The sequence below is a fragment of the Nicotiana tabacum genome, chromosome 3, assembly GCF_000715075.1.
Source record: "Nicotiana tabacum cultivar K326 chromosome 3, ASM71507v2, whole genome shotgun sequence".
In the NCBI taxonomy this organism is placed as follows: Eukaryota; Viridiplantae; Streptophyta; class Magnoliopsida; order Solanales; family Solanaceae; genus Nicotiana; species Nicotiana tabacum.
In genome coordinates, this window is record NC_134082.1 from 147,809,315 (window position 1) to 147,823,911 (window position 14,597).

Here is a 14,597-nt window from a genome sequence, read left to right on the forward strand (position 1 = left end):
GTGCCTCGCACAGTCACCTACCACAGCATATGAGCTGGGCAGTTCGCGTAGAACTCCCGTACAAGCATCCTGTTCACCGTTTCAGGTTCATCAAATAAGAACTCCATTTCCCTTCGCCGGATTTCCTCATACATCTCCTCCTTTTCTGCACGGAGGGCTACCCTGTCAATCAGTATTTCAGGGATGAAGCTTTTTAAGGCCTTGGCATGAAAGTCGTCCTCTGCCACTTCAGATTCGAACCTAGAAGCATCATAAGTAGGCTGTTGGGACGTGCCTGTCGATCTCTTTTGCTTCTTACGAGCCATATGACCTGTAAAGAATACAAAAGAACCATCAAATATATCCTACATGTGCCAGCCGGATGGTTACTCAAACTTCACCACCCGATGACACCAAATAATATCTCCCATTTACTCCATTTAGACACTATGCCAAACCCTCAACTCGTGATGTGTTCAAAGTTACAATCTCCACAATGGCCCCACAAGCATACAATACCCCACACTTACTCCCTCAAGTGAGTCACGTTAAAAATAACACCACCATTCACCAAATACAATACCATCACAACCTAGTGTAGGCACAAAATGCCTCAAAATAGCACCACAAGCCCCAAATTTCCGGCCAAAAAGGTCCCGCCAACAAGATACACCGCAAAAATTATTTCTAGGCCTCCAAAACATCTAAACAACCCCCACAATCGAAGTAGAACAAAGACCCAACCATTTTAGCACCAAATAAATCCACAAGAAGCAAATACAACAATAAAAAAAAAGAGAAAAAGCAAAAATTGAAAGGAAATCTACATTATTCCTACCTAGGGTTTAACGAAAATAAGTTTAGACCAAATTTACACTAATTTAGAAGATGAAATAGAGAGAGAGAAAAACTTACTTATTTGGTTGAGGGAAAATGGGTGGTGAAGGTGGAAAGTAGGGGAGGATGTTAATGAAGTTTTGTGAAGATGAGAGGAGAAGAGAGAAGATAGAGAGAGGTTAGAGAGAAATTAGAGATAAAGGAGTGGGGGGGGGGGTTGGTGGTTCTGGGCAGGTGGGAGATGGTTTAGTGGTAGGTGGGGGGTATTTTGGGTAAAGGGGGAAAGAAAAAAAATTAAACAAAACAGAAAAAAAAAATTTACCTGGACCCTGTCTGCGTCTGCCGCGGTTCTGCCGCGGTCGCGGTAGGACCGCGGTAGGCCAAGTTCAGATGGCCCTCTTGACCACGGTTTGACCGTGGTCACGGTAAAACCACGATGGCCTGGGTTCAGAGAAGGGTCAGGACCGCGGTTTGACCGCGGTCGCGGTAGAACCGCGGTCTGAGCCCATCTCTGATTCTGATGCCCTTTTTTTTAAGAAGAGTTACACTTACAACAATTTCATGGGTTGCCTCCCATGCAGCGCCTGATTTAACGTCGCGGCACGACCCAGATGAGTGCAGTTAAGGCTCGCTCGACCTCTGTGGTTCAGTCAACTGCAGTTCAGACCCTTCCTTGGGCTCGCTCATACCCACATACAACTTCAATCTCTGACCATTGACTCTAAATGTACGAGAGTCATTCTCAGTGGCAACGTCAACCGCTCCTGACTGGAAAACTTCAACTACTCGAAATGGTCCAGACCATCGTGACTTCAGCTTACCCGGGAACAACCTCAGTCTTGAGTTGTATAGCAATACCATGTCCCCAGGTTTGAAATTTCGCTAAACAATGTTCTGATCGTGTAGCCTCTTCATTCTCTCTTTGTACAGCCTTGTGCCCTCAAAAGCAAGATACCTGAACTCCTCGAGCTCATGCAATTCTGTGACTCTTGACGTGCCCGCAACTTCCATGCCTAAGTTTAGTTGTTTCAGTGCCCACCACACTTTATGCTCGAGTTCTACAGGTAGGTGACAGGCCTTCCCAAACACTAACTTGTATGGTGACATACCAATTGGTGTCTTGAAAGCTGTTCTGTAGGCCCAGAGTGCATCATCTAGCTTCCTTGCCCAATCAGTTCTTGTGGCGTTCACAGTTTTTGTTACACACTCTTGATTTCCCTGTTGGATACCTCAACCTGTCCACTAGTCTGCGGATGGTATGGAGTAGCCACCTTGTGGCGCACATCGTATTTTAAAAGCAACTTCTCGAAGGCTCTATTGCAGAAGTGAGTGCCTCCGTCGCTGATAATCGCACGTGGTGTCCCAAAGCGGGTGAATATGTTCTTCTTTAGAAACCCCACCACCACTCTCGCATCATTGGTGGGCAACGCTACAGCTTCCACCCACTTGGACACATAGTCTACAGCAACAAGGATGTACTTATTGCCATATGAGCTGACGAAAGGACCCATGAAATCAATCCCCCAGACGTCGAACACTTCTATCTCCTAAATTAGGTTCATGGGCATCTCGTGGCACCGGGAAATGTTCTCGGTGCGTTGATATTCATTACATCCCTACACCCATGAGTGAGCATCTTTAAACACAGTCGGCCAGAAAAATCCGGCGTCTAGCACCTTTGCTGCTGTCCTGATCCCTCCAAAGTGTCCACCATAAGTCGATGCATGACAAGCCTGCAAAATAGAAGATTGTTCTATCTCGGAGACGCATCTCCGGATCATGTTATCCAGGCATATTCGAAAGAGATAGGGCTCATCCCAATAGTACAAGCAGCTTTCACGAAAAAATCGTTTCCTCTAGACCGATGAAAGGTCGTGAGGAACTATACCACTGGCCAGGTAATTGGCCAAGTCTGCATACCATGGTGCTTCCTGATGAGTGGTGATGAGCAGTTGCTCGTCTGGAAAAGTTTCCAGAATTTCCTTAACTTCAATTGCATTTTCAGCTCCCTCAAGTCGTGATAGGTGATCAGCGACTTGATTCTCAGTGCCCTTGCGGTCACGTATTTCAAGATCGAACTCTTGAAACAGCAACACCCAACGAATCAGGCGTGGCTTAGAGTCTTTCTTTTCTATTAAGTACCTGAGAGCGGCAAGGTCAGTGTAGACGATTACCTTTGATCCTATCAGGTAGGATCGGAACTTGTCGAATGCGAACACCACAGCTAGCATCTCTTTTTCAGTCATCGTATAGTTCAACTAGGCTCCACTCAGCGTTCTGCTGGCATAGTAGATTGGGTGCATCAATTTGTCCTTCCGCTGGCCCAGCACTGCCCCCACTGCGTAGTCACTAGCGTCACACATTAGTTCCAATGGTTGCTCCCAGTTGGGGGCAATAATGATGGGTGTTGTGACCAGCCTCTGCTTCAACTCCTCAAACGCTACCCTGCAATCATCAGAAAATACAAACGGGAGATCTTTCTCTAATAACTTACAGAGAGGTTTGGTGATTTTGGAGAAGTCTTTTATGAACCGCCTGTAGAAACTGGCATGTCCAAGAAAACTTCTAATTGCTTTAACCGAAGTTGGTGGAGGCAGCTTTGCTATTACATCAACCTTTGCTCGATCTACTTCTATTCCCTTGCTTGACACCCGGTGCCCCAAGACTATGCCTTCTTGTACCATGAAATGACACTTATCCCAGTTCAGCACCAGATTAGTCTCGATGCACCGTTTCAGCACACACATCAGATTCACCAGGCACTCATCAAATGAACTTCCCACCACTGAGAAGTCATCCATGAACACCTCCATTATATCCTCAACCATGTCAGTGAATATGGCCATCATGCACCGTTGGAATATGGCGAGTGCATTGCATAGGCCAAAGGGCATCCTTCTAAAGGCATAAATGCCATAAGGGCATGTGAAGGAGGTCTTCTCTCGGTCCTCAAGTGCAATGGAAATCTGATTGTACCCTGAGTACCCATCCAGAAAATAAAAGTGTGACCTCCATGCCAATCTATCCAGCATCTGATCGATGAAGGGAAGTGGGAAGTGGTCTTTCCGGGTGGCTAGATTCAACTTTTGATAATCCATGCAAATTCTCCAGCCTGTGACGGTTCTCGTTGAGATTAGTTCATTGTTTTCATTCTTCACAACCGTCATGCCACCCTTCTTAGGCACACATTGAACTGGGCTAACCCAGTTGCTGTCAGAGATTGGGAAAATAATTCCCGCATCTAACCACTTTATCACCTCCTTCTTCACCACTTCCTTCATATTTGGGTTCAGCCTCCTCTGATGTTCCCTGGAAGGTTTGTGCCCCTCTTCCAGCAGAATCTTATGCATGCAGTAAGCGGGGCTGATCCCCTTGATGTCTTCCATGGTCCACCCAATGGCAGTTTTGCACTCCTTCAATACCTGTAGAAGCTGTTGGACCTACACATCTAACAAACCAGATGAGATAATAACAGGTAGAGTGGATTCAGGTCCCAGAAATTCATACCTGAGGTGGGCTGGCAATGGCTTTAGTTCTAGCTTCAGTGGTTCTTCAATGGATGGCTTAGCTGGAGGAGTCTCCCTCTTTTCTAAGTGTAGGGGCTCAAACTCTAGATTTCTTTCCCAAGACCCTCAACCTTCCAGTGCCAACACCCATTCCGCCAAGTTCTCACTATTCACTTCCTCCAAATTCGTCAAACATGCAGCGAGGGGATCCTCAACCGTCAACACTTCATCATCAGACTGTACAATTACATCCACGACATCAATAAGAGAGCAATTGGTGAACTCACTTGGTCGCCTCATAGATTTATGCACATTGAATACAATCTCTTCGTCATTGAGCCTCATCTTAAGTTCCCCGGTCTCACAATCAATAAGAGCTCTCCCTGTAGCCAAGAATGGTCTTCCTAAGATGATAGGAATTTCTTCATCCACTTTGCAATCAAATATCACAAAATCTGCAGGGAATACGAATTTCCCCACCTGAATAAGTACATCATCAAGGATCCCAAATGGACGCTTCACAGTCCTGTCAACCAGCTGCAACAACATAGAGGTGGGTCTAGCTCTCCCAATCCCCAACCTTTTGTAAATGACCAGGGGCATAAGATTAATGCTGGCCCCTAAATCACAAAGTGCTTTTGCAAAAGAAAAGTTTCCAATAGTGCATGGAATAGCAAAACTCCCTGGATCAGAGAGCTTTTCAGCAACAGGTCTAGTTACCACTACACTGCACGTCTGAGTAAGTGTCACCGTGGCCAAGTCTTGGAAGTCAAATTTCCGGGACATTAAATCTTTCATCATTTTCGCGTATCCAGGCATCTCCTTTAAAGCTTCAATCAATGGAATATTAACCTGAATTTGCTTGAGCATTTCAAAGAACTTTTTGTACTGCTCCTCCTTTTGATGCTTGTCCAACCTCTGTGGAAATGGAGCAGGAGGTTTTTTCTTCCCAATCTCTTGGGACTTTTCTTTCTCAGCTACTATCTCTACTACCGGCTCTTCAACTGCTTCAGCAACTTTCTCGGTCTCCGGCTGAGTATTCTTTTCTTCCTGAGCAGGCTGGATTGTCACATCTATCAGCCTTGTGGAATCATCTAGCTCAATGGGTACCTGAATGAGTGTCTGATCCTGTATATTGTCACGAGCTCTCTCCTGATCTACATCAAGATCCCTGCCATTACGGAGACTCACCGCCATCAGCTGCTTCGGGCCCTGATCTTTATGATTGATTTGGGTATCTGCAGGTAATGTCCCCTGAGGACGATTGTTCAAAGAAATTGAAATTTGGCCCAATTGCACTTCAATATTTTTGATTGCTGCGTCCTGTGCATATACTCTTTCATTTATTTTTGTATTGGACCCAATCACCTGCTGCATCATTGCTTCAAGTCTTGTGAACCCATCTTCTTGCCTTCCATCATGTTGTTGCTGAGGTGGGAGATACCCTTGCTGTTGACTGTTGTACCCCTGTGACCTTGGATAAGGTGCCATATTGTTGGGAGGTCTCATACCTCCCATGTTTCCAGCGTTGTACTGTGGCTGAGGTGGTCTGTATGGCTGCTGAGTTTGCTGACCCCAGTTTTGATTGCCCTGTCTCTGGCCTCCATAGTTTGACACATAGTTCATGTCCTCAGGGTGTTGATGATGATGATCATGTTCAGCATTCCACGGATTACCAATTGGCTGACTAATGCAAGATGTGCACAAGCCCCCATTGGTGGTATCTACAATGTGCACTTGCTGTTTCTGCCCCGATTCCTCCACCTTTTTGGTGAGTATGCTCATCTGTGTCAAAAGGGTCGCCACATTTTCAGCCATGGAATTTGATGGGTCAAAAGGCACTGAGTGTACCACTGGAGTGATAGGTGCATTCCTCGTCGTCCACCCCGAATTTTGAGCCATTTTGTCAAGCAGACTCTGACCTTCTCTCCAAGTTTTGCTCAAAAATGCCCCACCAGCTGAGGCATCTACAATGTTCTTCATGCTATCTGACAGTCCCATGTAAAACCGTTGTCCCAACATCTGATCTAGAATACCATGGTGTGGATATATAACCAATATTCCTTTAAACCGGCTCCATGTCTCATCCAGTGTCTCCATTGGTTTCTGTTTAAAGCTCACGATCTCATCAATTTGTTGAGCTGTTTTGTTGGGCGGGTGGAACTTGATGTGAAATTGCTTGACTAACTCATCCCAAGTTTCTATAGAGTTTATGGGGAGTGAGTTTAGCCAGACCTGAGCAGCTCCTGTCACCGAGAATGGAAATAATAACAGTCTGATTGCTTCCGGAGTTACGTTGGGTTGCCTTTGAGTTTTGCAAATCGATAGGAAGTTCTTCAAGTGCTGTTGAGGATCTTCGGCTAGTGTCCCAGAAAATAATCCCTTGTTTTGCAGCAAGTGCAACATGTTGTTCATGATCTAGAATGATTCAGCTTATATCGCGGGCACAACAATGGCAGTGGCCAGATTGTCAGCTGTGGGTTGTGCCCAGTCATATAGTGCAGCCTCAAGCATAGGAGGTGCCCTATCTCTGACATTTCCGTTGACATTGTCTACGTCACCCACGTCAATTTCGAGGTTGTGTGTTTGATGAGGTTGTTGAAGTCTTTTGTTGGCACGGTTCAATATCCGGAATGTTTTCTCAGGGTCTGAGAGTCCTTTAAGTACTTCTCCAATCCTCGTAGAGTTTCTAGGCATACACCTGTGCAACCACGTAACAACCGTCAAAATTTTCAATCAAATCTTGGTGTAGAGAAGACTGACTATACTAAGAATTTTTTTGTATTTTTATCAATGGTATTCGATAATTCCGTTAATTCCCCGGCAACGGCACCAAAATTTGATCACGCCCAACTATGCCTTATAAAAAGGACAATGCGGACGTTGCAAATATAACCTGAGTTCTGTCCAGAGTCGAATCCATAGAGAATTAACCTATCAATCACTATCTTTAGAACTACTAAACTCTTGAGAACCAACTTTCCCAGACATTTGAATCACCGTTGATGGTTTCTTTACTAACTAAGATTGCAAGTAAATAGCAAGCTATAAACTAAAATGCTGAGGTTGTAAACAATAATGAGAAAATGCTAAGGTAATGAATTCCCCTATTGATGGAATCCCTTCTGTTTATGCTTCATACAAATTGACCAACACACCTCTATCAATCATGAACGCTCATCTTACCGTAAATCTCTCCCGAGTAATCACCGCAATATACTCAATGCACTCTCCCGAGATACACTAGCTAGCTTTAATTAACACAGTTCACTTCAAACTGCACTCAAGACTTCGTTATCCCTAATCTCGCCTTTAAACCCGCAGTTATAGATCCCTCTTATACTTTGGGAGTAGTGTTGTTCAACAATAACCTAAATATGCACTCTCTCCCGAGTTATGCACACTAAATATGCACAACTAATTGAGGATCCTGTCAATTAACTACAACAAGAACATAGTTGAATAAATAAAGATTGAAACTAGCAATTTGTATTCACATAAACAAGAAGTTCATCCCCCAATAGGTTCCACCAAAACCTTAGACAGAGGATTTAGCTACTCATAACTATGGGTAAACAAACTAAGATAATATTCATCATAAAACTTGCAATAAAAATCAAAGAAAAGAAGAAAGATGTTTATGGGTGATCTCTCACAATGGTTTTCCTTCCTAAGAAACTCTAAAAATCAATACCTCCTCTCTTGGGCGAAGTCTAGTGTTTAAAAATAGGGTTTTGGGCTAAAAATTTCGTGTTTTGCACTTTAGTCCCTGAACTTTCTCGCGCCTGCCGCGGTTCTGCCGCGGTCGCGGTGGAACCGCGGCCAAACAGCTCCTCTGAATCTCCTTCTGCCCGCGAGCAGTCTTCACCGCGGTTCTGCCGCGGTCGCGGTGGAACCGCGGCAGAATCATTTCTCTGATTCTTCAGCCTGTTTTTGCATGGTTCACTTGGGATATTTCACGGATGGCCTTTCTTTCTTCAATTTTTGACTCCAAAAGTACTCCCTAGCCTTCCCTAGTCATATAATACCTGCAAGTCATGAAAAGCACTAATAAGAGCATTTTGTTATCACTTTTATTATCAAAACTATGCAAGAAGGCGGTTATTTAGGGCCTGAATATAGTTAAATTCACCTATTTTCAATAATGTTTCAAATAGTGTATAGAAAGGTAAAAATCTCTTCCTTTAAAGGCAAAATTTAGCATACTGAACTAACTTTAATTTTAAATTGTGGTCCTTAGAGAAGGCCATACGTTACCATATATATAATCTGTATCATATAATAATAATAATAATAATAATAATAATAATAATAATAATATATTATAAGTGTGAAGCCTTTTGGTGTAAAGTTAATTTACTAAAATATCATTCAAAAATTAAATAACAAATTTACCCTCCACCTAAAATTAAAATTCTCTCTCATTAAATGATCTATTTGTACTATTCAAAAAATTGGTGATATTCTCTTTTTGATTAATTATATTTTCCAGTATCTTATGTTCAAAAAGTTGAAAAAGAAGTCCAAGACGTGTGTTACTTAAAGAAACAACCGTTTGTTTAGAATTAGAGAACCCTTAATTAAAGAAACGTTTAGTACTAGAGAACCCCAAACGTCTATATAATTGATTGATGGTGCAGCAATGCCCATAAATGTATATAACAGTTTTATATATCACAAGGTTTGAAATGCTTTTAGAGAGCAAACATTGATAATATTCTCTTATAGAAAACATTGCACGTATTGATCAAATTATCATTAAAAAAATATTTCTTTGACTTGAAGTGAGAGAGACGCAAATAGTAAAACGATGTAACCCCAGGAAGCTATAAGCCTTGGCACTGCCTTGAGAAATAAAAGAAAGCATCGATCAGCTGAAATTATGATACTTTGAGAAGAACATATTTGCTCTTTGCTATTATATATTTAGTTTTTTGATTTCTACGGGTATATGGATTCTAACCTTAATGTTATTGCTACTAACTAAATTGAAGCTATAACATACTATATCCAACAAATGCCGTTATGCGGAGGAGGTAGAGTTCCAGAGTTTAAGAATACCAATTCCTACGGACCTTTTACAATTGGATGAGTCCTTTGATGGAAGAAGCAAAGATAGATAGGTATTTTTAAACTCTTACTCGAGTAATTTCTAATCAGATGAAGGGTGTGTTTGGTATAACGGAAAATATTTTCTTGGAAAACAAGTAGTAATCTTATTCATTTTCCGGTATTTGATACGTAAATTAAGGAAAAATGACTTCTCAAGAGTATTCATAAATAATTTAGATATAATAAACATGAAGCTTAAACTTTCAAATCAACAACCTTCCGGACCCACAAATTTCATAAACTTTCGAACCGCTAAACTTTCAAAGCCGCGGAATTTCGAACCCGTAAACTTTATAATTTTTAAACCTGTAAACTTCCAAATACGTAAACCTCCGAACTCATAATTTTGGAACTTGTAAAATTTTGAGCATTTAAACCGATAAATAATAAAATTAAAACTGAAAATTATATTTAAAAAGAATTTGGGGGGGGGGGGGGCGGGGCTGGGGGACAGTAAAACGAAAAAATAACAGAAATTTAAATTACAAAATAAAGTAGTATGGTGGGTGATAACGGAAAAACTGAAATTTGAAAAACAAAACCTTTTTTTGGAGAGGGGGTGGGGTAGGTTAGTGAGGGTGGGGAAGGTTGAGAATGAGTTTTGGAAAATGTTTTCCCTTCTCTTGATAAAAAAAATATTTTCCTTCAATTGGAGGAAAATATTTCCCAAAATATTTAAGCCAACCAAATATGAGAAAATTGGAAACATTTTCCGGAAAATATTTTCCTACGTACCAAACACACCCGAAGGGTTTGTTCCTTTTCTTTCTTAAACAGCTTTCTCTTTTATTTTTTTTAATGAAGTGATAGGATTTAAAATATATATTTTCAAAATTACTCTGGTAATACAAAAATTCTATAATATTTGTCTCTTACGCTAGTACAGCTATTTGATTATTAAATATTGATTTTTTATTATAAAGTTTATAACAATAGCTTTTTAGCTATATTTTAATTTTCTTGACAAATAATACAATCAATTTTCGAGCTTGTGTTCTTTGCCTTTATAATCTCTATTACTCATTATACTACAATTTCACTATGATTTAATTTATACTATCTGTATAACTTGTATGGGACACACATGCGTTCATGTGTCTCGAAACTAGTTATTATACAAGTGGGAAGTTCTTAACTAAAAAGTTAAATTACCATAATACCCTTTTAAAAAAATGTAAATATGTCACGGTCCAATTTCTCCCTCCATGAACCGTCATGACGGCACCTAGTCTCTACGACTAGATAAGCCTAACACTTTGCAGAAATGAAACAACAGCATGAACATTAACTGCTAACAGTGACAAATATCTAATAAGCAACTGAATGCCACTAGACATATACAATTATCACTTCTGAAATGTACGAAACAAACTCTCAAAATCTGTAAACCCTCAAGTCACAAGCTACTACGAAGGCTTAGTTGTTCTATACATCATTTCTACAGAAAGAGGAAAAAATTAACATAGGGGGGCAGAGAGGGACTCCAAGGATCTGCGGGTGTGGGCAGATGTACTTTGAAGTCTCCAATGAGCAGCATCGACTGCAACTAGTGATGAGGCTGGTACGATGAATCTGGATTTGCACACGAAAAATATGTACAGAAAAGGGCATAAGTACATCACAACGGTACCAGTAAGTGCCAAGCCTAACCTCGGTAGAGTAGTGACGAGATTAGCTCAAGTCCCTACTGGTATAAATATAATGAAATAATACAAAATGAAGTACCGCAGTAAAAATAAATACGAAAATCTAACAGGAATAAAATCAATGAAAGACAACAACTCAGAACACAGTAATAACAACAGGGGATCTCCCGGGATACCGTCCTATAGTCCCAAACGTAAATGTGTAAGGGGATCTCCCAGAATACCGTTTCGTAGTCCCAAAATAAATATGCAATGCTGGAGGATCTCCCGGAATACCGTTGTCACGACCCGAATTTTCCACCGTCGGGACCGTGATGGCACCTAACATTGTACTCGCTAGGCAAGCCAACGTTACAGAATATTTTACCTTTTCCTTTATCTTTTAACAATCTACAAGTTAACAATAGTAAATCAGCGGAAAAAATGCGAAAGAATAGATTTAATATATTATCTTAATACAAATAACAAAATCGTAATAGAACTCCAAGCAGAACTGGTGTTACAACTCACGAACAGTCTACGAATATTACAAACAATGGTTTGAACAAAGAAATATACATTTGTCTCGAAAGTAAATAAAACAGAAGAGAAATAGGATAGAAGGGGACGCCAGGGCCTGTAGACGCCTGCAGGACTACCTTGGGTCTCCAATGGACTGAAGGCAGCTACCCGAACTCTACTCATAAGGTCTGGCACCGAGATCTACATAGAAAGTGCAGAGTGCAGTATCAGTACAACTGACTACATGTACTGGTAAGTGCCGAGCCTAACCTCGATGAAATAGTGACGAGGCTAGGACACGACAACCAACATAAACCTGACCAGTTAAACAATATACTAACAAAAGCTAAACAAAAATTAACGGGAAGGGACAACATGCTATGGGGGTACTAGAATAAGGAATCACAGTAGTAACAAAAATTAGACAATTAATGCACTTGAACCGATAACAGCAAATAATCACAGCAAACAAAAAATGCACGGCATCACCCTTCGTGCTTTTACTCTCAATCCTTACCATGCAATCAATAATAGAAATGTGCACGGCATCACCCTTCGTGCTTTATCACTCTTCCTCACCATATGAATAATAGAAATGTGCACGGCATCACCAATCGTGCTTTATCACTCTTCCTCACCATATGCATAAGTACGAATGTGCACGGCATCACCCTTCGTGCTTTATCACTCTTTCCTCACCCAAAAAATAGAAACAATAACATTCCGGCAAGGGAATCAGCTATAACCAATCTCGTTTCAACAGTTAAATTCACAATGTAAGTCTCAACTTGAGTCAACACGCAACAATTACCCAATAACAAGAAAATATAACCAAACATGTTCAACATGAAGAGTAACCAGCTTAAGCATGAACAATACGTGATAAGAGACACAATGGTTACAAGTATAGGGCTCATTTGCATGCTATGACCCAACAACAATGTATAGATACTCGTCATCACACCTATACGCCGTACTCAACAAACAAACACATAGCAAGTAAGACAACAATACCTATTCCCTCAAGCTAAGGTTAGACCAAACACTTACCTCGATTCCACGGCCAAAATCAAGCCTCAAATACCGCTTTCCCTCTAGATTTTACCTCCAATCCCCTCGTATCTAGCCACAATTAACTCAATATAAAAAATTATTGCTAAGGGAATCAACTACAATGCATAAATTTAATTTTCCCAAACTGTCCCGTCAAAATCCGCCCCGGGCCCGCTTGGTCAAAACTCGAGGTTCGGACCATTCACCCATTCACCCACGATCCCAAATATGTAATTAGTTTTAAAATCCGACGCCAAATCGTGGTCTAAATCCCAATTATACAAAAAGCTCTAATTCTACCCAAATGCCAAATTTCTACCATGAAAACCCTAGATTTTAGGATGAAAATTGATAAAATGCAATGGGTAATTGAAAGAAAGTGGTTTAGAATCATATACCAACACTTTGGAGAAGAACTTGTCTCTTAAAAATTGCCTCTAAGCTCCCTTGGTTTTGAAAATATGAAAGAATGGCAAATTCCCGTTTTTGATTCTGTTTTTAGAACACTGGACAGGCCTTCTTCGCGTTCGTGAAGGTCCTGTCGCGTTTGCGAAGCATTGCAGCCAAAAGGGCCTTCGCGTTTGCGATGTTCGCGTCCGCGATGATCTTTCCCCCCTGATCATCGCGTTCGCGGGCCTTAGACCGCGTTCACGAAGAACAACTCAGAGACTCCCAGCCTACCTCTTTTTTACTCTACGCGTTCGCGAGATGCCGGTTGCGTTCGCGAAGAGCAGCCCCCCAGTGCTCCGCGTTCGCGAAGAACAATTCCCTCCCCAGCCCAAGTTGAACTTCGCGTTCGCGAAAGTTGCTTCGCGAACGCGAAGCACAAGGTACCAAAATACCAGAAACAGCAATACAACAGGAATTCCTATGTGTAAAATACGTCGTGGCATATCCAAAACTCACCCGATCCCTCGGGGTTCCAAACCAAATATGCATACAAGTCTAAAAACATCATACGGACTTGCTCGCGCAATCAAATCGCCAATATAACAGCTAAAACTACGAATTTAGCATCAAAATCAAGGAAAATCTCTCAAGAACTCTTAAAGTTTCTATTTTCACAACTGAGGGTCCGAATCACGTCAAATAAATTTCGTTTCTCACCAAATTTCACAAACACGACTTAAATACCATATTAATCTTGTACCGGGCTCCGGAACCAAAATACGGGCCCGATACCAACAAGATCGAATGTTATTCATTTATCCAAAAATCCTTATATTTTTAGTTAAACAATTTTCTTCAAAAATTCATTTCTCAGGCTAGGGACCTCGGAATTCAATTTCGGGCATACGCCCAAATCCTATATATTTCTACGGACTCTCGGGGATCGTCAAAATGGGTCCAGATCCGTTTACCCAAAATGTTGACCGAAGTCAACTTAATTTAATTTTAAAAGCAAAATTTAGCATTTTTCTTAAATTTTCACATAAAGGCTTTCCGGATATACGCTCGGACTGTGCACGCAAATTAAGAAGAGACAAAAGGAGGTTTTTAAGGCCTCAAAATAGAGATTTGACTTCTAAAATAAGAGATGACCTTTTGGGTCATCACATTTTCCACCTCTAAAATAACCGTTCGTCCTCGAATGAACATAGAAAAGTACTTGAGGCGGTGAAAAGATGGGGATATCGGCTCTGCATATCAGACTCGGACTCCAGGTAGCTACCTCGACAGGCTGACCTCTCCACTAAACACGAATCGAAGGGTAACTCTTCGATCTCAAGTGACGAACCTACCGGTCTAAAATAACTACTACCGGCTCCTCCTCATAGGTCAAGTCCTTGTTCAACTGGACAATGCTGAAGTCTAACACATGAGATGGATCGTCGTGATACTTCCGAAGCATGGATATATGAAACACTGGATGCACAACTGATAAACCCGGCGGCAACACAAGTTTGTAATCCACCTCTCCCACTCGATCAATGATCTCAAAAGGACCGATGAACCTAGGGCT

At 41.4% G+C, this 14,597-nt stretch overlaps 1 protein-coding gene across 1 annotated transcript; it reads right to left on the reverse strand.

Annotated features, from left to right (window-relative positions):
* Positions 1–4,158: 4,158 nt before the first annotated feature.
* Positions 4,159–6,422, reverse strand: LOC142177530 (uncharacterized). The gene is made up of 3 exons (XM_075246573.1): positions 4,644–6,422; positions 4,454–4,559; positions 4,159–4,256 (listed from the first exon to the last, which is right to left on the reverse strand). Exons 1-3 carry the CDS (start codon positions 6,420–6,422, stop codon positions 4,159–4,161), a joined length of 1,983 nt encoding a protein of 660 aa, XP_075102674.1.
* Between the last annotated feature and the right edge of the window lie 8,175 nt (positions 6,423–14,597).

Excerpts from the sequence above, each read along its gene's own strand:
- LOC142177530 (XM_075246573.1), bottom strand. The coding sequence starts at position 6,422 with ATGGAGACACTGGATGAGACATGGAGCCGGTTTAAAGGAATATTGGTT. Across the intron at positions 4,560-4,643 it reads GGCTCAATGACGAAGAGATT|TCTGATGATGAAGTGTTGAC; the intron begins GTATTCAATGTG and ends GTAATTGTACAG. Across the intron at positions 4,257-4,453 it reads ATGGGTGTTGGCACTGGAAG|GTCCAACAGCTTCTACAGGT; the intron begins GTTGAGGGTCTT and ends TTAGATGTGTAG.